Source organism: Salmo salar, chromosome ssa16 (genome assembly GCF_905237065.1).
Source record: "Salmo salar chromosome ssa16, Ssal_v3.1, whole genome shotgun sequence".
Taxonomy (NCBI): Eukaryota; Metazoa; Chordata; class Actinopteri; order Salmoniformes; family Salmonidae; genus Salmo; species Salmo salar.
In genome coordinates, this window is record NC_059457.1 from 25,068,952 (window position 1) to 25,094,496 (window position 25,545).

At 42.5% G+C, this 25,545-nt stretch overlaps 1 protein-coding gene across 1 annotated transcript in view; it reads right to left on the reverse strand.

Moving 5' to 3' along the window:
• Positions 1–3,322: 3,322 nt before the first annotated feature.
• Positions 3,323–25,545, reverse strand: part of LOC106573448 (voltage-dependent calcium channel subunit alpha-2/delta-1) — a 159,958-nt gene continuing 137,735 nt past the window's right edge. Inside the window, exons 32-38 of the mRNA XM_045697089.1 lie at positions 18,066–18,218; positions 17,848–17,900; positions 17,717–17,772; positions 15,821–15,947; positions 6,042–6,154; positions 5,018–5,100; positions 3,323–3,729 (exon numbers count right to left, since the gene is read on the reverse strand). Of these exons, the coding sequence (XP_045553045.1) occupies positions 3,619–3,729; positions 5,018–5,100; positions 6,042–6,154; positions 15,821–15,947; positions 17,717–17,772; positions 17,848–17,900; positions 18,066–18,218 (696 nt within the window). The 3' untranslated portion in view covers positions 3,323–3,618. The remainder of the gene's footprint in view (positions 3,730–5,017; positions 5,101–6,041; positions 6,155–15,820; positions 15,948–17,716; positions 17,773–17,847; positions 17,901–18,065; positions 18,219–25,545) is intronic.

The following is a 25,545-nucleotide window of genomic DNA, read 5'->3' on the forward strand; positions in this document are numbered from 1 at the left end:
ACACAAGTAATTTTTCCAACAATTGTTTACAGACAGATTATTTCATTTATAATTCACTGTATCACAATTCCAGTGGATCAGAAGTTTACATACACTAAGATGACTGCCTTAAACAGCTTGGAAAATTTCAGAAAATGATGTCATGGCTTTAGAAGCTTCTGATAGGCTAATTGACATCATTTGAGTCAATTGGAGGTGTACCTGTGGATGTATTTCAAGGCCTACCTTCAAACTCAGTGCCTCTTTGCTTGACATCATGGGAAAATCAAAAGAAATCAGCCAAGACCTCAGAAAAAAATTGTAGACCTCAACAAGTCTGGTTCATCCTTGGGAGCAATTTCCAAACGCCTGAAGGTACCACGTTCATCTGTACAAACAATAGTATGCAAGTATAAACGCCATGGGACCACGCAGTCATCATACCGCTCAGGAAGGAGACGCGTTCTGTCTCCTAGAGATTAACATACTTTGGTGCGAAAAGTGCAAATCAATCGCAGAACAACAGCAAAGGACCTTGTGAAGATGTTGGAGGAAACAGGTACAAAAGTATCTATATCCACAGTAAAATGAGTCCTATATCGACATAACCTGAAAGGCCGATCAGCAAGGAAGAAGCCACTGCTCCAAAACCGCCATAAAAAAAGCCAGACTATGGTTTGCAACTGCACATGGGGACAAAGATTGTACTTTTTGGAGAAATGTCCTCTGGTCTGATGAAATAAAAATAGAACTGTTTGGCCATAATGACCATCATTATGTTTGGAGAAAAAAGGGGGAGGTTTGCAAGCCGAAGAACACCATCCCAACCGTGAAGCACAGGGGTGGCAGCATCATGTTGTGGGGGTGCTTTGCTGCAGGATGGACTGATGCACTTCACAAAATAGATGGCATCATGAGGGAGGAAAATGATGTGGATATATTGAAGCAACATCTCAAGACATCAGTCAGGAAGTTAAAGCTTGGTCGCAAATGGGTCTTACAAATGGACAATCACCACAAGCGTCTTTCCAAAGTTGTGGCAAAATGGCTTAAGGACAACAAAGTTAAGGTATTGGAGTGGCCATCACAAAGCCCTGACCTCATCCTATAGAAAATTTGTGGGCAGAACTGAAAAAGCGTGTGCAAGCAAGGAGGCCTACAAACCTGACTCAGTTACATCAGCTCTGTCGGGAGGAATGGGCAAAAATTCCCCCAACTTATTGTGGGAAGCTTGTGGAAAGCTATCCAAAATGTTTGACCCAAGTTAAACAATTTAAAGGCAATGCTACCAAATACTAATTGAGTATATGTAAACTTCTGACCCACTGGGAATGTGATGAAAGAATTAAAAGTTGAAAAAAATAATTCCCTACTATTATTCTGACATTTCACATTCTTAAAATAAACTGGTGATCCTAACTGACCTAAGACAGGGAATTTTTACTAGGATAAAATGTCAGGAATTGTGAAAAACGGAGTATAAATATATTTGGCAAAGGTGTATGTAAACTTACAACTTCAACTGTAAATCAAAACTGTTGGATTATCAATAACGTTGCTTTCCATTTCAGTTACAGGTTTTGTTGTCTTCATAGTTATATTTGTTTCTGTACTGTACAGTTTAGTAAACATCCTAAACAACACAAACTAAGCCTATAGAAACCATTGGTATCAGTGAATTATAATATTATGTTTGCATGAAAGGACAGACACTCGACCGACTTCTTACTCCAACCAAAACATATACAGTATCTCACAAAAGTGAGTACACCCCTCACATTTTTGTAAATATTTGAGTATATCTTTTCATGTGACAACACTGAAGAAATGACACTTTGCTACAATGTAAAGTAGTGAGTGTACAGCTCCCCTCAAAATAACACAACACACAGCCATTAATGTCTAAACCGCTGGCAACAAAAATGAGTACACCCCTAAGTGAAAATACCCAAATTGGGCCCAAAGTGTCAATATTTTGTGTGGCCACCATCATTTTCCAGCACTGCCTTAACCCTCTTGGGCATGGAGTTCACCAGAGCTTCACAGGTTGCCACTGGAGTCCTCTTCCACTCCTCCATGACGACATCACGGAGCTGGTGGATGTTAGAGACCTTGCACTCCTCCACCTTCCGTTTGAGGATGCCCCACAGATGCTCAATAGGGTTTAGGTCTGGAGACATGCTTGGCCAGTCCATCACCTTTACCCTCAGCTTCTTTAGCAAGGCAGTGGTCGTCTTGGAGGTGTGTTTGGGGTCGTTATCATGTTAGAATACAGCCCTGCGGCCCAGTCTCCGAAGGGAGGGGATCATGCTCTGCTTCAGTATGTCACAGTACATGTTGGCATTCATGGTTCCCTCAATGAGCTGTAGCTCCCCAGTGCCGGCAGCACTCATGCAGCCCCAGACCATGACACTCCCACCACCATGCTTGACTGTAGGAAAGACACACTTGTCTTTGTACTCCTCACCTGGTTGCCGCCACACATGCTTGACACCATCTGAACCAAATAAGTTTATCTTGGTCTCATCAGACCACAGGACATGGTTCCAGTAATCCATGTCCTTAGTCTGCTTGTCTTCAGCAAACTGTTTGCAGGCTTTCTTGTGAATCATCTTTAGAAGAGGCCTTCTGGGACGACAGCCATGCAGACCAATTTGATGCAGTGTGCGGCGCATGGTCTGAGCACCTACAGGCTGACCCCCCACCCCTTCAACCTCTGCAGCAATGCTGGCAGCACTCATACGTCTATTTCCTAAAGACAACCTCTGGATATGACGCTGAGCACGTGCACTCAACTTCTTTGGTCGACCATGGCAAGGCCTGTTCTGAGTGGAACCTGTCCTGTTAAACCGCTGTATGGTCTTGGCCACCGTGCTGCAGCTCAGTTTCAGGGTCTTGGCAATCTTCTTATAGCCCATGCCATCTTTATGTAGAGCAACAATTCTTTTTTTCAGATCCTCAGAGAGTTCTTTGCCATGAGGTGCCATATTGAACTTCCAGTGACCAGTCAGTATGAGGGAGTGTGAGAGCGATGACACCAAATGTAACACCCCTGCTCCCCATTCACACCTGAGACTTTGTGACACTAATGGGTCACATGACACCGGGGAGGGAAAATGGCTAATTGGGCCCAATTTGGACATTTTCACTTAGGGGTGTACTCACTTTTGTTGCCAGCGGTTTAGACGTTAATGGCTGTGTGTTGAGTTATTTTGAGGGGACAGCAAATTTACACTGTTATACAAGCTGTACACTCACTACTTTACATTGTAGCAAAGTATCATTTCTTCAGTGTTGTCACATGAAAAGATATACTCAAATATTTATAAAAATGTGAGGGGTGTACTCACTTTTGTGAGATACTGTAAATACATTTATGATGAAGAATTAAAGGGTTGGTTAGCTCCATAGAATACACCATATAATAGAATAGCTCAGTCAGCATGGTGGAGAAAAGAGGAGAGGGAGGAAAGAGCACCCCTTTGGCTTTGGAGAATGATTGGAGAACAGGAGAGTGACTCCTCTTCCATATTGGCAGTGAGTTAACAGATCAGTGATGGCATTCAGGAGATGGAGCGTCAGAAACAGTCCAATGTAAAACACTGTCTGGTTGAGATGTGATGTGTGTGTGTGTAGGGGTCATGAGTGTCGGGGGCCAGTGAGGAGCCACAGCAGCAGTAGTTGGAGTCCCAACATGGGCCAGAGGGAGGGGCTTAGAGAGGTCCCGCCCCCACAGTCAGAATCATCCTCCTGTTGGTCACAACAACCATTAATCAGACAAGCAGACAATCAGACAATTCAAACACAGATTATGCTGGAAAATAATAGATAACACACATTTTTGCATTCAGAAGGGTGCAACATTATAGAATTTTCAGTGTGCGTGTGTGTGTAGCCTCCTGTTGTTTGATGCCAGTGTTCAGGATATCCGTGCGTGCCTTTGGCCATCATGTGTGTGTGTTTGTGTCATACAGTACTGCACACCCTCAAAGGCAGGAAACCCATCTGGCACTTCCTCTATTTACTCTAGAGGGAATATAGACTGCAGAGCAACTTCCATAGTTCAGCTGTGGGGAGAGAGTCGTACTTTCACTCTCCATAGAGGATTTACATCTGCTGTACAATACCCGTACCTTCCATTCCCAGGCCACCCTAAACATCACTACCGGCCTGTGTGTGTGACAGGTCTATAACAGGTAGTACATCCCTTTTACTCTACAGTACACAATTCACCTGGTAGAAAATAACATGATATACTGTATTGGTACCTTATTTTCCTTTTGCTCTGGGATTATCCAAGTATGTTTAATTATTTGAAGGAAGTAGCTACAGTGCTAGAAGCCAGGTCATCATTATTACCACAAAGATAGTAGTGGTTGTGTTTAAGGCCTATCAGTAGATTTCCGGTCAGTTAGTAGTTGCTGTATGTAACACCTGACTATCAACAGTGGTGGAGAGACACAGGTCTCAGTTCAGTTTTTATTGACAGGCACTGTCCCTGGGCCCAGCATCAACTCCTGCAGCAACATGAGGAAGGGGACAGGACTCAGACCAGAGACATTGCTGATTGAACACAGTGGCTCATCCTACCATGACAGACATGAGCAGCAGCCAATGGAGATGCAAAATGAAGGATGAATTATGGAAATAGAAGGACAGAGACAAGGAGAAAGAAAGCATGTAAAATAAAGATGAGAATGTGGCTGTCACGCTAAAACACAAAATGACAGTCAGTAACAATTAATGAAAGTCAGTATAAAGGGTATAAAATGCAGGATAATATAACTTCATAAAATATATGAGAGAATTAACATGAGAACACCTGTCATGCAAGCGATCAGTTCGTTAGTTTTCACACAAAAAATATCCCTGAGACCAAAGTATGAATTAACAAAAAGATACAAACCAATTCATGCAATCAGGCAATGAGGAACATCCAAACCAAGAGATGGAAAGAGAGAGAGAGAGAGAGAGAGAGAGATAGAGATAGAGAAAAATAGAGAAAAATAAAATATGTGTGCGCACGTGTTTGACTTACGTCTAAGTTGTTGTCAAAACACACGTCAGGTCCTTTCCTGTACCTGGGGTTCTGAGCTAGCTCACAGCGATCTGGACCTTGGGCTGCACACACACACTAAGGAAATACTAACACACAAACAAATCTGCAACACACACCTCAAAAATACACACATGCACACTCTGATCTTAAATACAGATGCATCTTGGTCAAACATATATCTCTAAATCACATCTATAACACACTCCCTTACAAACTCACATGTATCACCGGCAGGTTGATGTTTATTGGGGTAAGTCTTGTCCTGGAGGCAGAACTGAGCGATTTCCACTAGATGGCCCAGCTGCAAAGTCAAAATAGTCTTTTTTGTAAAAAATAATGGGGGGGAAAAAATTGCTTTTGATCTAAATTTAAGGTTTGGCATTAGGGTTAGCAATGTGGTAAAGGTTAGGGTTGAGGTTAGTGTTAGGTTTAAAATCAGATTGTATGACATTGTGGTAGTGCCAGCTAGTGACCACTCTGCAGAGCTGCCTCCAGAACCAGATTTATAACATAAAACACTAACCTGTGTATCACCCTGTCTGTGGAAGAGTGTTGCCCTTTAACAATTCCATTATAAATATCACCCCTACGATTGAACATGACACTGTGATTGGACAGCCTCTTAGTTGTGTGCAATAGAGTGTAGTGTGTATGTTTTAAATGTTTGCTGTGTGTGCGTGTGTGTGTGTGTTTGTCCTCATTAGCAGCATACTGAGCTGTAATGAACTACAGGCCTTTTGTTTGAACCCTCTCTGACCTGGGATGATGACACTTTACATCAGCAGGAATCTAAAGCCCCAAACACATATGTCTCGTAGACATGCACACACACACTTACACTTTACACTGATTGAAAGTGATCCTAACATGGGTTCCAGATGTTCCATTCAGATACACAGCTCCATATTCATTTATACTATGAGACTAAAAGTTTTAATCGAGCAGTAATACTGACTAAAAAATGAATGCAATAGGATGTGTGTGGGTGTGTGTGGAAGGAAACATGGTTGCTCTGCCTGTCGTAGTGGTCTGGGGTCACAGGACAGACAGGTGGTCTTGGCATCAGTGATCAGAAACACCAGGTTAGTGTTGGGCAGCTTCTCAGCTCGATACATCCTGAAACACACCCACGCACGCACGCACGCACACGCACGCACGCACACGCACACACACACGCACGCACACACACACACACGTTTTAGTAAGCTACTCAGCATTATACTGTACATACTAAAAGGATGAGAGGAGAGGAACGCTAACCATCTAAATACCTCACACGAGAGAACACTTCCCCAGTATCGGTGCGTGGGCAAAATCAATGGGGAAGCCAAACATATATATTTCTTTCCAACATATGTTTTGATAATTGTGTTGTTTGCTCTATTAAAAATGCATTTCTAAGGCACTGTGATAGCTGATATAAGGCCGATAATGCCATATCACAGACAATGTTCTAGAATTGTAACAACCGTCGTTAGGAATGGACCAAGGCGCAGCGGGAATGTGGATACTCATGTTTATTGATGAAAAAACAAGTAAAGTATCCACTGGAAAACCAAACAAAACAATACTCACGACGGCAACAGTGTGACATGCTAAACAAGCAGTGATCACAAACACAACTACCCACAACCCCAAAGAAAAACACACACACCTATATAGGACTCCCAATCAAAGGCAACTCAACACACCTGCCTTCAATTGGAAGTCCCAATCACCAACACAAACATTCACACACACAAAACTGCCACGTCCTGACCCCAAAACTAATACAATAGCTCCATCTGCTGGTCAGGACGTGACAAGAATACAGGTGTCACAGAGTGGCAGAATAAATTGAACCACATACAGTGCCTTCAGAAAATATTCATACCACTTGACTAATTCCACATTTTGTTGTGCTACAGCCAGAATTCAAAATTGATTAAATTGATAATTTTTTCACTACAATCAAAACAACACAGGACGTCTTACTTAGTTAAAGTGGTTCCAGTCTGCCGTTGTCACGACTTCCGCCGAAGTCGGTCCCTCTCCTTGCTCGGGCGACGTTCGGCGGTCGACGTCACCGGCCTTCTAGCCATCGCCGATCCACTTTTCATTTTCCATTTGTTTTGTCTATGTTTTCAATTCCCCAATTACATGTTCATTATTTAACCCTCTGTTTTCCCCATGGTTTTTGTGCGTGATTCTTTTATGTATGTTTGGTCTGTAATTGTGGGCTCGGTATTACGACATGTTATTGGAATATTTGAGTAAAGTTACTTGTGTTACTCATCTCTGCTGTCCTGCGCCTGACTCCTCTGCACCAGCTACACCCAGACCACTACAGCCGTGAAGCGTTCATCTGTGTATACGGGTAAGAGTCTAGCTAGCTACATTTTCAGATATTATGCATTTCAAATTTTGTCAGGAAGTTGTTTTCATTGCAAGTTAAAGTGTACTGTTAGCTAGCTAGTGAATGTTAGCTTGCTGGCTCGCTAGCTAATGTTACGTGCATGATCTGTGTAGTAATATTATTGGTTTCTCAGAAATGTATTTGCATTGTATTGCCAGTTATAGCCTAATCACAGAAAATGGCGCCAATAGATATGGCAGCCATGCATCTAGCCCCTAGGCAAATTTGCTGATTTTTTTGTGTGTGTATTTCTTATAGTACTAGCCCAGAAAATGTTTTGTGTTATTACATACAGCCAGGGATAACTTTTGGATATAAGAGAGGTGGTAACTCACCAGCATTACTAGCATTACAAACAGGAATAAGACTTTCCCAAATCTGATCCTTTGTTCTTACCCCCCAGGGCAATTGAACTGATTCCAGAGGCTGATCCAAAACATCGCCGGCGGAGAAGAGGTATTCGGAGTGGACTTCTAGTCTGATTCAGGAAACGCACACACCACCCACCGAGTATATTACTCGTTAATGTTCAGCCTCTGGATAATAAAGTTGACGAGCTCATGGTGAGGATTTCCTTCCAGAGAGATATCAGGGATTGTAACATACTCTGTTTCTCGGGATATACTGTCTGAGTCTGTACAGCCAGTTGGTGTTATAGTGATAACATACAGGAACTCAAGTCCTTTTGTTCACCCAACCTAGAATACCTCATAATCAAATGCCGACCGTATTACCTCCCAAGAGAATTATATTCAGTTATAGTCATAGCCGTGTATATTACCCCTCAAGCTGATACCACGACGGCCCTCAAAGAACTTCACTGGACTTTATGCAAACTGTAAACCACATATCCTGAGGCAACATTTATTGTAGCTGGGCATTTTAATAAAGCAAATTTGAGGAAAATACTACCGAAGATCTATCAACACATTGACTGAAGTACTCGCGCTGCTGAAACAGTCGACCACTGCTACTCCAACTTCCGGCATGCCTACAAGGCCCTCCCCCACCCTCCCTTCTGCAAATCTGATCATGACTCCATTTTGCTACTCCCTTCCTATTGGCAGAAACTCAAACAGGAAGTACCCGTGCTAAGGACTATTCAATGCTGGTCTGATCAATCAGAATCGACGCTTTAAGATTGTTTTGATCACGCGGACTGGGATATGTTCCGGGTAGCCTCTGACAATAACATTGATGAATACACGGATACGGTGACTAAGTTTATCAGGAAGTGTATAGGAGATGTTGTACCCACTGTGAATATTAAAACCTACCATAAGCAGAAAACGGGGATAGATGGCAGCATTCACGCTAAACTGAAAGCGCAAACCACCGCATTTAACCATGGCAAGGTGACTGGGAATATGGCCGAATACAAACAGTGTAGTTATTCCTTCCGTAAGGCAATCAAACAGGCAAAACGGCAGTATAGGGACTAAGTGGAGTCACAATTCAACAGCTCAGACAGGAGACGTATGTGGCAGGGTCTAGATACAATCACGGACTACAAAGGGAAAACCATCTACGTCACAGACACCGACGTCTTGCTTCCACAAGCTAAACACCTTCGCCCGCGATGAGGATAACATAATACCACCGACGTGGCCCCCTACCAAGGACTGTGGGCTCTCCTTCTCCGTAGCCGACGTGAGTAAAACATTTAACTGTGCTAACACTCGCAAGGCTGCCAGCCCATTCCTAGCCACATCTTCAGAGCATGCGCAGACCAGCTGACTGGAGTGCTTAAAGACATATTCAATCTCTCCCTATCCTAGTCTGCTGTCCCCACATGCTTCAAGATTGCCACCATTGTTCCTTTACCCAGGAAAGCAAAGGTAACTGAACTAAATGATTATCGCCCCGTAGCAGTCACTTTTGTCATCATGAAGTGGTTTGAGAGACTAGTCAAGGATCATATCACTTCTACATTACCTGATAGCCTAGACCCACTTAAATTTGCTGACCGTCTCAATACATCCACAGACGATGCAATCGCCATCACACTGCACACTGTCTTATCCCATCTGGACAAGAGGAATATTTAAGTAAGAATGCTGTTCATTGACTATAGCTCAGCATTCAACACCATAGTACCCTCCAAGCTCATCAATAAGCTCGAGGCCCTGGCTCTGAATCCCGCCTTATGCAACTGGGTCCTGGACTTGCCCCGCAGGTGGTGAAAGTAGGAAACAACACCTCCACTTCGCTGATCCCCCACAAGGGTGCCTGCTCTGCCCCCTCCTGTACTCCCTGTTCACCCATGACTGTGTAGCCACACACGCCTCCAACTCAGTCATCAAGTTTGCAGATGACACAACAGTAGTAGGCCTGATTACCAACAGTGACGGGACAGCCTACAGGGAGGGCCCTGGGAGTGTGGTGCCAGCAAAATAACCTCTCACTCAACGTCAACAAAACAAAGGAGCTGATCATGGACTTCAGGAAACAGCAGAGGGAACACCAAACTCAGGAGGCTGTATCACTGCCTGGTACGGCAACTGCACCACCCACTCTCCAGAGTGTGGTGCGGTCTGCCCAACGTATCACCGGGGGTAAACTACCTGCCCTCCAGGACACCTACAGCACCCGATGTCACAGGAAGGCCAAAAAGAACATCAAGGACAACAACCACCTGAGCCACTGCCTGTTCACCCCGCTATCATCCAGAAGTCGAGGTCAGTACAGGTGCATCAAAGCTGGGACCGAGATGCTGAAAAACAGCTTCTATCTCAAAGCCATCAGACTGTTAAACAGCCATCACTAGCACATTATAGGCTGCTGCCCTATATACATAGACTTGAAATCATTGGCCACTATAATAATGGAACACTAGTCACTTTAATAATGTTGACATATTTTGCATTACTCATCTCATATGTATATAGTGTATTCTATTCTATTCTACTGTATCTTAGTCTATGCCACTCTGACATTGCTTGTCCAAATAGTTATATATTCTTAATTCCATTCCATTACTTTAGATTTGTGTGTATTGTGTGTATTATTGTGAAATTGTTAGATAATACTTGTTTGATATTACTGCACTGTTGTATTACTGCATCATTTCGAAACACCCGCAATAACATCTGCTAAACATGTGTACGTGACCAATACAACTTGATTTGATTTAATGTTAGCTAGCTAGCTAGCATTGAACCTAGTTGGTTAGCTTCATCTACCTGAAGATTCTTACTACAGCATTTCATGCATGGTGGCTAGCTTTGACAATCCATTTGAACTGTATTGGTTGGGATTATGGTTCATTGTTTTGCTAACTATTTGTCCTAACTACATTTTCTCAAAAGTGGGGTTACAAGTTTATCAACTTTCAAAGCAGAATTATTTTTCCATTGTTCCTCAACTGCAGTTTATGATATACCTTTTTGTAGCTCTGAGTCTTTACAATGTAAAAACAGAATTACAAATTTTGCAACATAAAACAGAATCGAGGTGGTCGGTCAAACGTGGAAAAAGTCAAGAGGTGTGAATACTTTCTGAAGGCACTGTACATTTGTGTTTCATCACTGTTAAAACCGGAGAGCAACATCTGTCATGTTTAAGTGTACAAAGAAAATATTGCATTTAACAAATAGTTACATGACCTACACAGCATAGGCAAATGCAAGTTAAATTTAGTTGGCAAAGTTAATTTCACCACCGGTTTTCTCAAGTTGTAATAATGTCATTACTAAAATGTCTCTGTTTTTCTTCACCCGTTCATTGTGCCTCTGGACATTGATCACTGCAGCCTGGTCGAAAGTCTTGTTGATCCGGACTCTACCAAAGGGCTTAAGTTTTAGGTTAGCCATAATGTGTTTTTTTGATTTTCCATGTCGGTCAAGGGACCTGCCCTGGTTTGCAAGATCAGAAAAAACAGTGGTGGCTCAATGGTTGTTGAGCAAATATGTACTTTTGTCAAATAGAAGGCATGGCCAGCAAACAGCTTCTTTTGCCTAGCACTCCCAGCTAGCCAGTCGGTCCTATTGTAATTCTCAGTGTTAAAAGATTGGGTCCCACCCCATGCTCCTCTCCCCTGCACAATATCCTATTTTGGAGTCGGCCTCCCATTCTCCTTGATTTTCAGCTGCTACAAAATCGTTTTTAACTAGAAACTCTTCATCCCCATCTCTATCCATAGCTAGCTACTGCAGGACAACGACACACACCATAAGCTAACAATTACATTTTTCTTTGGTGTGATTTGATTGGTGGGAAGTCAAATCCAAACTGGCCTTCCTTGACATTATATATGTTTTGCTGTGCCAGGACCATTCACAGTTGAGCTCACTCAGCTCAGATCAACACTGATTGGTTATCGAAATTATCAAGGGGGGCCAAATGCTAGCTGGCATCACTTGCTATTGAATTCAATGCTACAGATACATGGGCTCTGATTCCTCAAGCTGATTCCTCAGTTGAGAAAGCCACTTGCCAATTGAAGGAAAATTATGAAACAGAGAGACGAAATATACATTTTTTTATTTATTTTATTTTAAATGGGGAAGCTTGGCCTCCCTTGGCATCCATGAACACATGCCACTCTACTTCCCTTCTATGGAATGTCCTATTATTCCTTCAATGGAATTCACTATTATTCCAGGAGAGAGCCGGAGAGAGACAGCTCTACCAGATTCCAACCCAAACACATAGGGAAACACACTCCCAACAGACTAACGAAGCTTTCACAACATGTTCTTCAACTGCCTCAGATGAGAGTAAATTAAAAAAGCTGTCCGTTCCTGCCGCCCGCATCATCACACACATGTGCTTACCGTGGTGATATATAACATGTTCTTCAACTGCCTCAGATGAGAGTAAATTAAAAAAGCTGTCCGTTCCTGCCGCCCGCATCATCACACACATGTGCTTACCGTGGTGATATATATCTGGTTCAGACATACACACAGCCAATACTAAATCACACACATACTACAGGGCAATGGAGCAACCCTCTCCGTCTGTGGAATGGCTCTTTCTTTATGGCACTCATTAAAGTTGAAGTGTCATTAGTTGTTAATGTTGAAGAGAAAAAAAGTCAGGCACATGTGGCTCATATACCCACTGCATTTCTACCTACATTCAACATCCACATCATGTGTGAGTTGCAGCACATAAACAGGGGTAAACGGTTGGGAGAGAGCTCTCAGTAAACAGTGTTTCCCTCTGTGTCCAGCTCCTGACAGATCAAGGTAACGTGCATCTGATCAGAGCCAAGCCGGCAGCAGCTGCCTGGAAAGAGCAGGAAAACACAGAGGAGGGCAGGAAGCTGACCTCATTCTGGATCTACCCCACCAGAGGATGACATATCGGGATGAGCTTGTAGGCTCGGCCCTAATTTATGTGCTCTCTGACACCTGCATGGCAAATGGTGCAGGAACAAAGGACAATGCCCAAATACTAGTCAGCCCTTCCCTCTCTGAAGGGTCAACATGTAAATATCTCTGTTACAGTATTCAGAACACTGAATTTTAAATGTGATATAATAATAGTATAGTATCCATGTATGGTATCTATCTTAAACTTGTTCACTGAGGATAACTTTTATGTTATCTACATGTATGTATAATCTCGGGGGTTAGTTGTATCTGTATAGGGTGAACTCTGAATTACTAAATGCAAAAAGATTTTATGATCTTCTCAGGAATTCTGTCTTATTTACATTGGTCTCATTCCCCACACATACCTTTAAATGCTGTCACATCCTGTGGAGATTGGGCCTGGGAGTGTTTAAGTTACTGGTATCATTTGATTGGTCAATGGTGGTTGGTTTTGGGTTGAAAGGTTAGTTCTTCAGATGCTATAAATGAAATGAAATGCTTTTGTATGATACATTCTCATTTGCTAGGCTTCTAGACCTCTGGTCTACATTTTAGTCATTTTAGCAGACGCTCTTATCCAGAGCGACTTACAGTAGTGAATGCATACATTTCATACATTTTTTTTTTTCTGTGCTGGCCCCCCGTGGGAATTGAACCCACAACCCTGGTGTTGCAAACACCATGCTCTACCAACTGAGCTACAGGGAAGGCTTAGTACGCATATCTTTATTCATGCTTTGTCCTGTAATATAACCTTAGGGACCTACAGTAGCAGTCAAAAGTTTGGACACACCTACTCTTTCAAGGGTTTTTCTTAAAAAAAAAAAAAAAATTCTACATTGTAGAATAATAGTGAAGTCACCAAATTACACATGGAATCATGTAGTAACCAAAAAAGTGTTAAACAAATCTAAATATATTTCATATTTGAGATTCTTAAAAGTAGCACCCTTTGCCTTGATGTCAGCTTTGCACACTCTTGGCATTCTCTCAACCAACTTCATGAGGTAGTCACCTGGAATGCATTTCAATTAACAGGAAGACCTGATTCACGCAGTCTACTCTGAACAGTTGATGTTGAGATGTGTCTGTTACTTGAACTCTGTGAAGCATTTATTTGGGCTGAAATTTCTGAGGCTGGGAACGCTAATGAACTTATCCTCTGCAGCAGAGGTAACTCTGGGTCTTCCATTCCTGTGGCGCTCCTCATGAGAGCCAGTTTCATCATAGCACTTGATGGTTTTGCGACTGCACTTGAAGAAACTTTAAAAGTTCTTAAAATTTTCCGGATGGACTGACCTCCGTGTCTTAAAGTAATGATGGACTGCCATTTCTCTTTGCTTATTTGAGCTGTTCTTGTCATAATATGAACTTGGTATTTTACCAAATAGGGCTATCTTCTGTATACCACCCCTACCTTGTCACAACACAACTGATTGGCTGAAACGCATTAAGAAGGAAATAAATACCACAAATTAACTTTTAACAAGGCACACCTGTTAATTGAAATACATTCCATGTGACTACCTCATGAATCTGTTGAGAGAATGCCACGATTGTGCAAAACTCTTATCAAGGCAAAGGGTGGCTACTTTGAAGAATCTCAAATACACTTTTTTGGTTACTACATGATTTCATATATGTTATTTCATAGTTTTGATGTCTTCACTATTATTCTACAATGTAGAAAATAGTAAAACACAAAGAAAAGCCATGGAATGAGTAGGTGTGTACAAACCTTCAACTGGTACAGTATTTTTATTAAAAACGTTATTTTAATGAATTTATTCAAACTATTTCATCCACAAGATATAGTCCTGACACAAATCTAGGGTTGCTACCCAAGCCGGCTGGTCGTTCGGTCTATCGGTTCCGATGCCAGAGACGTTACCCAGTGGTTATGTCTTTTTGTTCTGTATCTATGGATGTGACCCAGTCGTTCATTCTAAATGTTCTATCGCCATACTGGCTTGCAACGTTATCATCCCTTGCTTGATAGCTAGCCAACTAAGGCTAATTTACAGTCCCGTGAAACAGTGCAGCCAGAATAACAACAAAGTAGCTTCATTTGCAATTATTTAAGCTGTTTTCTAGTGACGTTTATTTGGATACATCCATAATCATGAGCTAATGATGCACAATTTCACCTGGCAAAGAAAATGTGCTCTCTCGTCAGGACAATGTTGTTCAGAGCTATCCAACAACACAGCTAACACAATCACTTCAAACTGAAGCTGGAAAGACTGCAAACTAGCTGCACTTAGTTTTGTTTGACCTGTTTTCTATTGATCTTTCTTTGTATATATCCATAAAAATTATGCTGATTCATGATTTCGGCTGGCTGAGAAAAGCTGCCTGTCTGTCTCATCCCAACTCCAGACGTGTTCATTGTGGTTAGAGCGTTGGGCCAGTAACCGAAAGGTTACCGAATTGAATCCCCGAGCTGACAAGGTAAAAATCTGTCGATCTGCCCCTGAACATGGCAGTTAACCCACTGTTCCCTGGTAGGCTGACATTGTAAATAAAAATGTGTTCTTAACTGACTTGCCTAGTTAAAAAAAACAACATTTAAACAGCTGGAGATCGAATTTGTATATTGAAACAATGTTGCAAATTTCTAAATCAAGGTTTAAAGAAATCTTCGCTGTTGAAAACTAAATGTCAGTAAAAGAAATGTGAGATAAAATCTAGATGCTTTTTATAGTGGAGATCACGTTTATATAATTGTCTGGCTGGGCTGATGAGACAGTGGATTGCGCAGTCAGATGGAACAGTATAAAAAGGTATTAAAGCGTCTAGGATTTATCCAGTGGTAACTTGCGGAATAAACACCGGCTGGAATGCAGTTTAAACCAATCAGCATTCAGGATTAGACGCACCCGTTGTATAAAATATCACATATAATATATATTCACATTTCAAATAGGAGACTGGAATCGACCCTTACATCACTTACACACACACGTGGACACACACACACACACACACACACACACACACACACACACACACACACACACACACACACACACACACACACACACACACACACACACACACACACACCTGGAGCAGTTTCCACAGTCGAGGACTCCCGAGTAGGATCTCTCTTCGTTGTCAAAGAAATACTGAGTCTGCTCTGTGATACAACTCTCCTTAAACATGTTAGCAGACATGTCATCATCTGAGTCCACTAGAGAGAGAGAGAGACTACATAACTGTTACCATACACAACCAAAAACACAAATCAACAAACACATCTGTGCTTACATCTCCTCCAAATAAATAGTCCAAAGCCCCTTCACTTTTTCCACATTTTGTTACGTTACAGCCTTATTGTAAAATGTATTTACTAAAAAAGTACCCTCATCAATATACACACAATACCCCACAAAGAAGAAGAAAAAACAGGTTTTTAGATTTTTTTGCTATTGTTTTTTTTAAGTAAATAAATTGAAATATCACATTTACATAAGTATTCAGACCCTTTACTCAGTACTTTGTTCAAGCACATTTGGCAGCAATTACAGCCTTCAAGTCTTCTTAGGTATGATGCTACAAGCTTGGCACACCTGTATCTGGTGAGTTTCTCCCATTCTTCTCTGCAGATCCTCTCAAGCTCTGTCAGGTTGGATGGGAGCGTCACTGCACAGCTATTTTCAGGTCTCTCCAGAGATGCTTGATCGGGTTCAAATCTGGGCTGGGCCACTCAAGGACATTCAGAGATTTGTCCCGAAGCATCTTCTGCATCGTCTTGGCTGTGTGCTTAGGGTCGTTGTCCTGTTGGAAGGTGAACCTTCGCCCCAGTCTAAGGTCCTGAGCGCTCTGGAGCAGGTTTTCATCAAGGATCTCTCTGTACTTTGCTGCGCTCATCATTCCCTCGATCATGACTATTCGCCCAGTCCCTGCCGCTGAAAAAGATCCCCACAGCATCATCCTGCCACCACCATGCTTCACCGTAGGGATGTTATTGGCCAGGTGATGAGCAGTGCCTGCTTTCCTCCAGACATGATGCTTGGCATTCAGGCCAGAGAATTCAATCTTGGTTTCGTCAGACCAGAGAATCTTATTTCTGTCCTTTTGGCAAACTCCAAGCGAGCTGTCATGTGCTTTTACTGAAGAGTGGCTTCCATCTGAACACTCTACCATAAAGGCCTGATTGGTGGAGTGCTACAAAGATGGTTGTCATTCTGGAAGTTTCTCCCATCTACAAAGACGAACTCTGGAGCTGTGTCAGAGTGACCATCGGGTTTTTGGTCACCTCCCTGACCAAGGCCTTTCTCCCCCGATTGCTCAGTTTGACCAGGCAGCCAGCTCAAGGAAGAGTCTTGGTGGTTCCAAACTTCTTCCATTTAAGAATGATGGAAGCCACTGTGTTCTTGGGGACCTTCAATGCTGCAGATATTTTTTGTACCTAACCCCAGATCTGTGCCTCGACACAATCCTGTCTCGGAGCTCTACGGACAATTCATTTGACCTCAAGGCTTGGTTTTTACTCTGACATGCACTGTCAACTGGGGGACCTTATATAGACAGGTGTGTGCCTTTCCAAATCATGTCCATTCAATTGAATTTACCACAGGTGCACTCCAATCAAGTTGTAAAAACATCTCAAGAATGATCAGCGGAAACAGGGTGCACCTGAGCTCATTTTCCAGTCTCATAGCAAAGGGTCTGAATACATTTATACATTTGCAAAAACCTCTAAAAACCTGTTTTCGATTTATCATTATGGGGTATTGTGTGTAGATCGTATGAGGACAATTTTTCTTTAATACATTTTAGAATACGGCTCTAACATAACAAAATGTGGAGAAAGTGAAGGGGTCTGAATACTTTCCAAATGTTCTCAGAATCAAGAAAGCCATTTTAGCCACAACAAACATCTTGTACCATTATGACTACAAATTCACTGTTTTGGAAACACATATTGCATCCAATATATTATCCTCTACAACTGACCTGCCTCTAGGAACCTTGGGAATATGAGACTGTAGAAGAGCTGCTGCATTATCGACCTACAGAGACAAACACATTATGCTTGGTCCAAACAGCAGATGACAGTAGTTAAAGTATCCAGCCAGTTAACTCACCAGGCACCTGTGGAGGCCCACCAGCTTATACTCAGCATGTCTGCTATAGTGGGCTGGAGAGGGGAGAGGAGAAGAGCACTGAGTGCACACTTCATAATATATGGACAAAATATACACATACAGTACATGTAGCATGAAAGGTAACCAAAGCAAGATCATGCATTAATGCATTCATGTGGGTGTGTGCTGTGTGTGCGTTCTGTGTGTGTGTGTCTCACCACGTAGACAGATCGTGGCCCTGCAGCAGCCTTGCAGTCTCTCTCAGGGTTGCAGACTGACTGGTAGTCGTAGGTCTTGTTGAAGGAGTACAGAGACGTGTTGACCAGACTGATCATCACGACTGGGTCCACCTCCCCAAAGAACTGACCTATCTGTGTTCAGGGAACAGAGAGCTGTGTTCAATGTATGAGCTTTGAGAGGCTGGTCATGGCTCACATCAACACCATCATCCCAGAAACACTGGATCCACTGTTATTTGCATACCACCCAAACAGATCCACAGATAACACAATCTCTATTGCACTTCACACTGCCATTTCCCACCTGGACAAAAGGAACACCTATGTGAGAATAATGTTCATAGACCACAGCTCAGCATTCAACACCATAGTGCCCTCCAAGCTCATCACTACTTTTTGTATATTTTTTTTATTTAACCTTTATTTAACTAGGCAAGTCAGTTAAGAACAAATTCTTATTTACAATGACGGCCTACCCTGACCAAACCCAGACGACGCTGGGCCAATTGTACACCGCCCTATGGGACTCCCAGTCAGGGCCGGATATGTTACAGCCTGGTTTCCAGCCAGGGGCTTGCATTGAGATGCAGTGCCTTAGACCGCTGCGCCACTCAGGAGCCCTAAGCTAAGCTAAGGTCCCTGGGACTGAACACCTCCCTCTGCAACTGCATCCTGGACTTCCTGACGGGACGCCCCCAGGTGGTAAGGGTAGGCAACCCATTCACATCGATTGGGCTGTCGTGGAGCGGGTCGATAACTTCAAGTGCCTCTGTGTCCACTCGCTAATCCATACATTGTAGAGTTTTCTTATTACAATGATGAGGAATAAATTGTGTCGTTGTCATGGAATAAGTTGACTGAGTTTTGAAATCAGTGGAATTCCCAGTGGAAGCAGAGAGATGATTGCCAAATGTGGAGAGTCCAAAAAGAGAACTCTGAAAGAAGAATGTTGTATAAAACACCTGTCTCCGGATAACATCTTCAAACTAAGGGCAACCGTGGCATCCATAACAGAGGGACAAGCGTTCATCCATGTATACGGGTAAGAGTCTAACTGCCGTTTTACGGGCTCCTAACTAACTGCGCTATTTTGTTTATTTTTTCGCATTGTTTGTCACTTATTTTGTACATAAAGTTGCTGCTACCATCTCTTATGAACGGAAATAGCTTCTGTACATCAGAACAGTGATTACTGACCTCAAACTGGACAAATCTTTTTTCTTTAATCAGTCCGACGCAAAGGATATAGTGCTCTCTGGAGACCAGGTCCAAATCCCTGTCATTTGCGTGAAGAAAAGGTGGAGACAAAGAGGGAGAAGTTGGGGTGCCTTGTTAGGATTCATAGACGAGTGAGTAAATCACCATTACGATCAGTTCTACTGGCTAAAGTGCAATCACTGGAAAACAAACTCGATGATCTACAGTCGAGACTATCCAACCAACAGGACATGAAAAATTGTAATATCTTATGCATTGGTAGGACAGAGCAGCTACGTCTGGTAAGATAAGGGGCGGGGGGTGTGTGTCTATTTGTTAATAACAGCCGGTGCGCGATGTCCAATATTAACGAAGTCTTGATTATTGCTCGCCTTATGTAGAGTACCTCATGATAAGCTGTAGACCACACTATCTACCAAGAGAGTTCTCATCTATATTATTCATAGCTGATTCTGGCACTAAGACCGCACTCGACGAGCTGTATAAGGCCATAAGTAAACCAAAAAATGCTCATCCAGAAGCGGCGCTCCTAGTGGTCGTGGACTTTAATGCAGGCAAACTTAAATCCGTTTTACCTAATTTCCACCAGCATGTCACATGTGCAACTAGAGGAAAAAAACTCTAGATCACCTTTGCTCCACACACAGAGACGCATACAAAGTTCTCCCTCGCCCTCCATTTGGCAAATCTGACCATAATTCTATCCTCACGATTCCTGCTTAGAAGCAAAAACTAAAGCAGGAAGTACCAGTGACTCGCTCAATATGAAAGTGGTCAGATGACGTGTATGCTATGCCACAGGACTGTTGCTAGCACAAATCGGAAAATTATCCAGGATTCATCCAGTGGCATTGAGGAGTGTGCCGCCTCAGTCACGGGCTTCATCAATAAGTGCATGGAGGACGTCATCCCCACTGTGACAGTACATACCTATCCTAACCATAAGCCATGGATTACAGGCAACATCCGCACTGAGCTATAGCTAGAGCTGCCGCTTTCAAGGAGCGAGACACTAATCCGGATGCTTAAAAGAAATCCCGCTATGCCCTCAGATGAACCATCAAACAGGCAAAGGGTCAATACAGGACTAAGATTGAGTACTACTACACCGGCTCTGACGCTCGTTAGATATGGCAGGGCTTGCAAACTATTATGGACTACAAAGGGAAACCCAGCCACGAGGTGCCCAGTGACGCGAGCCTACCAGACAAGCAAAATGCCTTTTAGGCTAGCTTCGAGGCATGCACCACTGAAGCATGTGTCATGACGTTGGCCTCTTTTGGTACAGGGAGGACAGTTGACCCCTCCCTTTTGCACACAATCCACCCTGTGTGTAAAGGGTCGTAAAAACTCTAAAATTCCAGGAGAGTCTCTGGCCACATGGCCCATAGAGAGACACAGGAAATTCTTCCAACTCATAGAATTGGAGAGCCAAGCGACATTTTGTGTTCTGGAGAAGGTATGGAAGATTGGTGAAGAATCCAGCTACGAACTGATCCGCTTGGTACAATTTTGTGATACTCAGAAGAGACAATATAGCCATATTACCATAAAACTGTTTATAAAATAGACTCAGCTTAAGACTTGCATCATATGGGTGTATGGAATGTATTAATAAGGATAAAGCTTTTGTAAGACATTGAGATGCTATGTACTGATGTAATGTGATAGAATTGTATTTCTGTAACCAAATCTAACTCAGTCATAGGCACGCCCCCAGGGACCCATACAGGACCAGGCGTCATTTGACAAGCTGTTCTATGGGCACTATAAAACACCCCCTGATTTACATTTCCCCAGACCAGGCCTACACTCCGTTGGCTAATAGGTTTTACCTTCCAATTCCTCTACTGAAAGTGAACCATACCACGTGGTTAACTTTTAGACTATCGATACTGACAGAATAAGAACAAGTCTTTGATATTAATTATTAGTCTGCAGCTAAGTAAATTATATCATTGAACGCGAAGACCAACGAAACAACCATTCGATGACGACATTAATGAATGTCGCTCTGAAAGATCCATTCTAACCGAGAGAGAGAGAGAGAGAGAGAGAGAGAAGGCGGACAAAACTTCCCAACAGAACCGAACTCTCCAACAAAGAACGACGACACACTGAGCGTAAATATATATTGATTGCAATTGTTCCCGAATGAGTGAGCCTTCAATTGTCAATTGTTAATATTAATGAACTCTGTGTAACTTCTGAGCCTGACCGTTTATGATCCATTGTTCAACAGGCCGACCTGTCTGTTTAGCCCACAAGGGCACATTCCGATACCAATCCTTTGTGACAATAATTACTGTTTGTATGTTTTTCTGTTAATTACTTAGTGTAGTAAATAAATTATTTTAAGACAATTGATGTATGGATGATTTTAGTAAAGACTGGGTTCGTGCAGATACAACAATTTACGACGTTTGGGATGAGACTGGACTAGAGGTAAAATGCACCAATTAAACTAGAAGATAATCTGCCTATACTATAATAGAATATAATATTATAGTACAGGAAAGTTATATTAGGAAAATTATAGCTTTGTAATCTGAATATTCTCCTTGGTGCCCCGATCTCCTAGTTAATTACAATTAAACGATTAATCAGTTTAATCACGTGATAATAATTACAGGGAGCTAATTGATAAACATATCTTCCGTTTAATGGTAACCCAAAGACACGACATTTGGAGCCCCCGTGCGAGGAATCTAAGATAGAATTGGACTTTGCTGTGAAATTCTATATATCAATTGTGCAAACAGAATTGTACAAACAGCCTGCTATGTAAACAAAGTGATTGTGCATTTTCCATTGAGAGAAGCTATTTGGAGTAGCTCCGGTCTTATGTCGATAGCAGTGAGGATTAAATTCCAGATTTAGTCCGTTAGGCCAAACGGTACTATTTCTGTCGGTCAATATTAACTTCTAGAGTAAGGTTAGAAATTAGAAGTTAACTGTCCGGTAAACCGAGCCGAATAATTTGCCTACCGCACTAAGACATTGTGGGCAGACCGTATGTGCATCGATATTTAAGTACCGTGTCGCTCCGGTCAGCATAAACGCTAGCAGAATATGCTGAATGGGGTTAAGGTGAGACGTCACTAGAAAACCCACCCTTTCCTATTTTGGTGCTTGGAAGGATACTCCTGAACCAAGTAGCAATAGCTTAGCATTACGGGTAAGCTAACAGAGAGGGAACATTTTACCCTCCACCGTAACACGTTTAAAATTTCTCCGTTAGCGCGACGGAAGTCCGACCTTTGTACTTCCGTTTAATTTCAGCATTCTGCACCCTGGTGGTGAAGAATTGCCAGTACATCTCTAGGGGAAATTCAAACGTAGAGCACGGTAACATATCCAGACAATCACAATTGACTGGATATGGCGTCTCATTCAATTTAACTAACAAGTGAAATTGCCAGATTTACCTTTTCAAGTGGATCTTTCAAATAATATCCAAAATTGATTGGGCGTCTACAATGAGACATGATTAACTTTTTCCAAACTTAACTTAGATGAAGCAATGCTCTCAGGTTAATTGAAAGTTAATTCCCAGATAGCCTATACAGGTTTGATATATCATAAATTAATCAGTAAAATCTGCTTTAGCAAGGCACAGTCAGTAAAACCCCTTTACTGACGTTCAGCCCCAGTGAGGAGCGTACCCTAGTGGTGAAGGGTCCCAACATTTGAACTACGGTTTACACTTCTGATATCCAATCAATGGAGATTGTATGGATTATCGTCTCATTCAATTTATTTAGTTAAATTGTCGAACATACCTTTCTAGGTTCTTCCAATTAAATGAGACAACTTAAACTTTGCATATTAACCTTGATGAAGCAAACCTCTCAGGTAATTCAAAGTTAATTCCCAGATAGCCTATACAGGTTTGATATATCATAAATAGATTAATCAGTAAAATCTGCTTTAGCAAGGCACAGTCAGTAAAACCCCTTTACTGACGCTCAGCCCCAGGGAGGAGCGTACCCTAGTGGTGAAGGGTCCCAACATTTGAACTACGGTTTACACTTATGATATCCAATCAATGGAGATTGTATGGATTATCGTCTCATTCAATTTATTTAGTTAAATTGTCGAACATACCTTTCTAGGTTCTTCCAATTAAATGAGACAACTTAAACTTTGCACATTAACCGGGATGAAGCAACCTCTCAGGTAATTCAAGTTTAATACCCAGATAGCCTACCCAGGTAGGACTAATCATTGGCATTGATTAATTCAATTTGCTTTTGCAAATTCATTCACGTCCAACTTGCACAGTACTGTACAGTACTGATGGTTCATTAACGTCTATAAATAGATTAAAATCGTCTTTGCAGCTCCCCACATTCCAAAATTTTGGAAAATTAGGAAAAACATTTTTTCCTTTTAAATGTTCTAATAATGTGCAGGCTATCAGAGGGGGTGGTCCCCACTCGCCCGCTAATTAGTGAACCTCCACCCGTAAATGGATTGATCTCTGACCTCAGCAGCGATAACAACCCTAATTATGCCATTAGTGAAAAAGCAGACAACGTTTTCCAAAATCAACCATCGGGCGCAGGCCTCGTAAAGGTTCTCTCCAGTCTATCTCTGATGTCTTGCCATCTGAGATTGCCATCTGTCCAATACCGCAGTGCACAGCTGAAGCACGAGCAGGTAACGGTAGACATAAAGGGACAGGTGGAGAGAACCGGGAAACCAATGACAAATGCAGAAAAGGGAAAAATTCTGCTAGCTATGGAACTGCGTTCGAAAACTGAACAATTAAATGTAATTGCAAAAACGTATGACGATGAACAAGCACAAGCTCTTCAACAAAATCGTTTTCTACAGGAACAACTCGATTTAGCCAAAACTAAATACGATGATGTCCATGCCAAACTAGATAAATCTGAAGAGTTATCTACAAACAGGAGCGCTCAACTTGACAACATGCATGCTGTTTTGTTGAATGTTACTCAAAATAACACGGTGCTCCTCAAAGCGCTGCAAACCAAAGACGATCAGTTAATGAACACAATGACAAAGTTGGATGATAAATCAGCAGAACTTATTGAAGTCGCTGACCAAATGAATGATGAGAGAACTCAGGTGATGAGGTTGGAAATATTGATTTCTAAGCAAGCAGAGGAAATCTCATCACTGAATCTCTCGCTACGTACTCAAGACCTCTATCTGCAAACCATGACAGATAAGTTTGAGACCGAAAGGAGCAGGTGTGACACTCACGTGTCCAAAATCAGTACTCTAAGCGCTCAAGTGGACTCTGCAATGCAGCAGAATTCCACCCTTAGGTACCATCTGGAGGAAATCCAGAATGGTCACGCTCTACAGCGCGACTTCCCATCCAAGCAACCGGAGCCCTGTACTCACAGGAGTGAAGACAATAGGTTTCAGACCTTGCCTCCCTCATGTGTCCCTAAGTCTTCTCCTCTTGGCCCTTCGGCACTGAGTAATATGGCGCCTCTTGGCCAACAACAACAAGGCTTGGCTTCTTCTCTTGGCCTTTCGGTCCCAATCTCTCAACAGGATGAAGCCAACCCTCTCCGCCCGCTTGGCGCGGAATACCTTGACAAACTCGTCAAGAATTTCCCCACCTTTGACCCCGTTCCAGGTCAGCCAAACGATACTGAGACGTTCCTAGCTGACATAGAGGACGCGTTGGGTGGCTACCCGAACGCTACGGGTTCTGACAGGGTTTACCTGTTGAAGCGAACGTCGAATAGACACGTGACGAGGTTCATTCGTCTACAACAGCAACACGTGCTAAATGACTATGCTAAACTTGCCACAGCTTTGAAATTAGAATTCAGTGGTTCTGCGACTCGCAAACACGATAGCTCACTAGCTAACACCGTCAAACAAGCTCGGAACGAACACCCACAAGCTTTCTATCATAGGCTTCGTTCAGCTTACTTTGGCCTACTCACAGAAACAGGAATGGAAGAGCTGTTACCATTCAAACAAATGTTTCTGTCGAACATGTATCCCACCTTCATTACCTACTTGGGCCCTGCAGCCCACGTTGGCTTGCCTATCTTACAACTCAGAGAGCTTGCAAGCACAGCTTTTGAGGCATCAAAAGTTCACAACGCTAAGAGCCCTGACCACTCAGTTTTGAAGTTTAACCAGGAGCACTCACTCCAGTTAGAGGGTGCATTATCAGGTATTGGAGCGTCGAGAGATGACGCACAACAACAGTTTCTACCACAAAACCCTGATTCCAATAACCTCC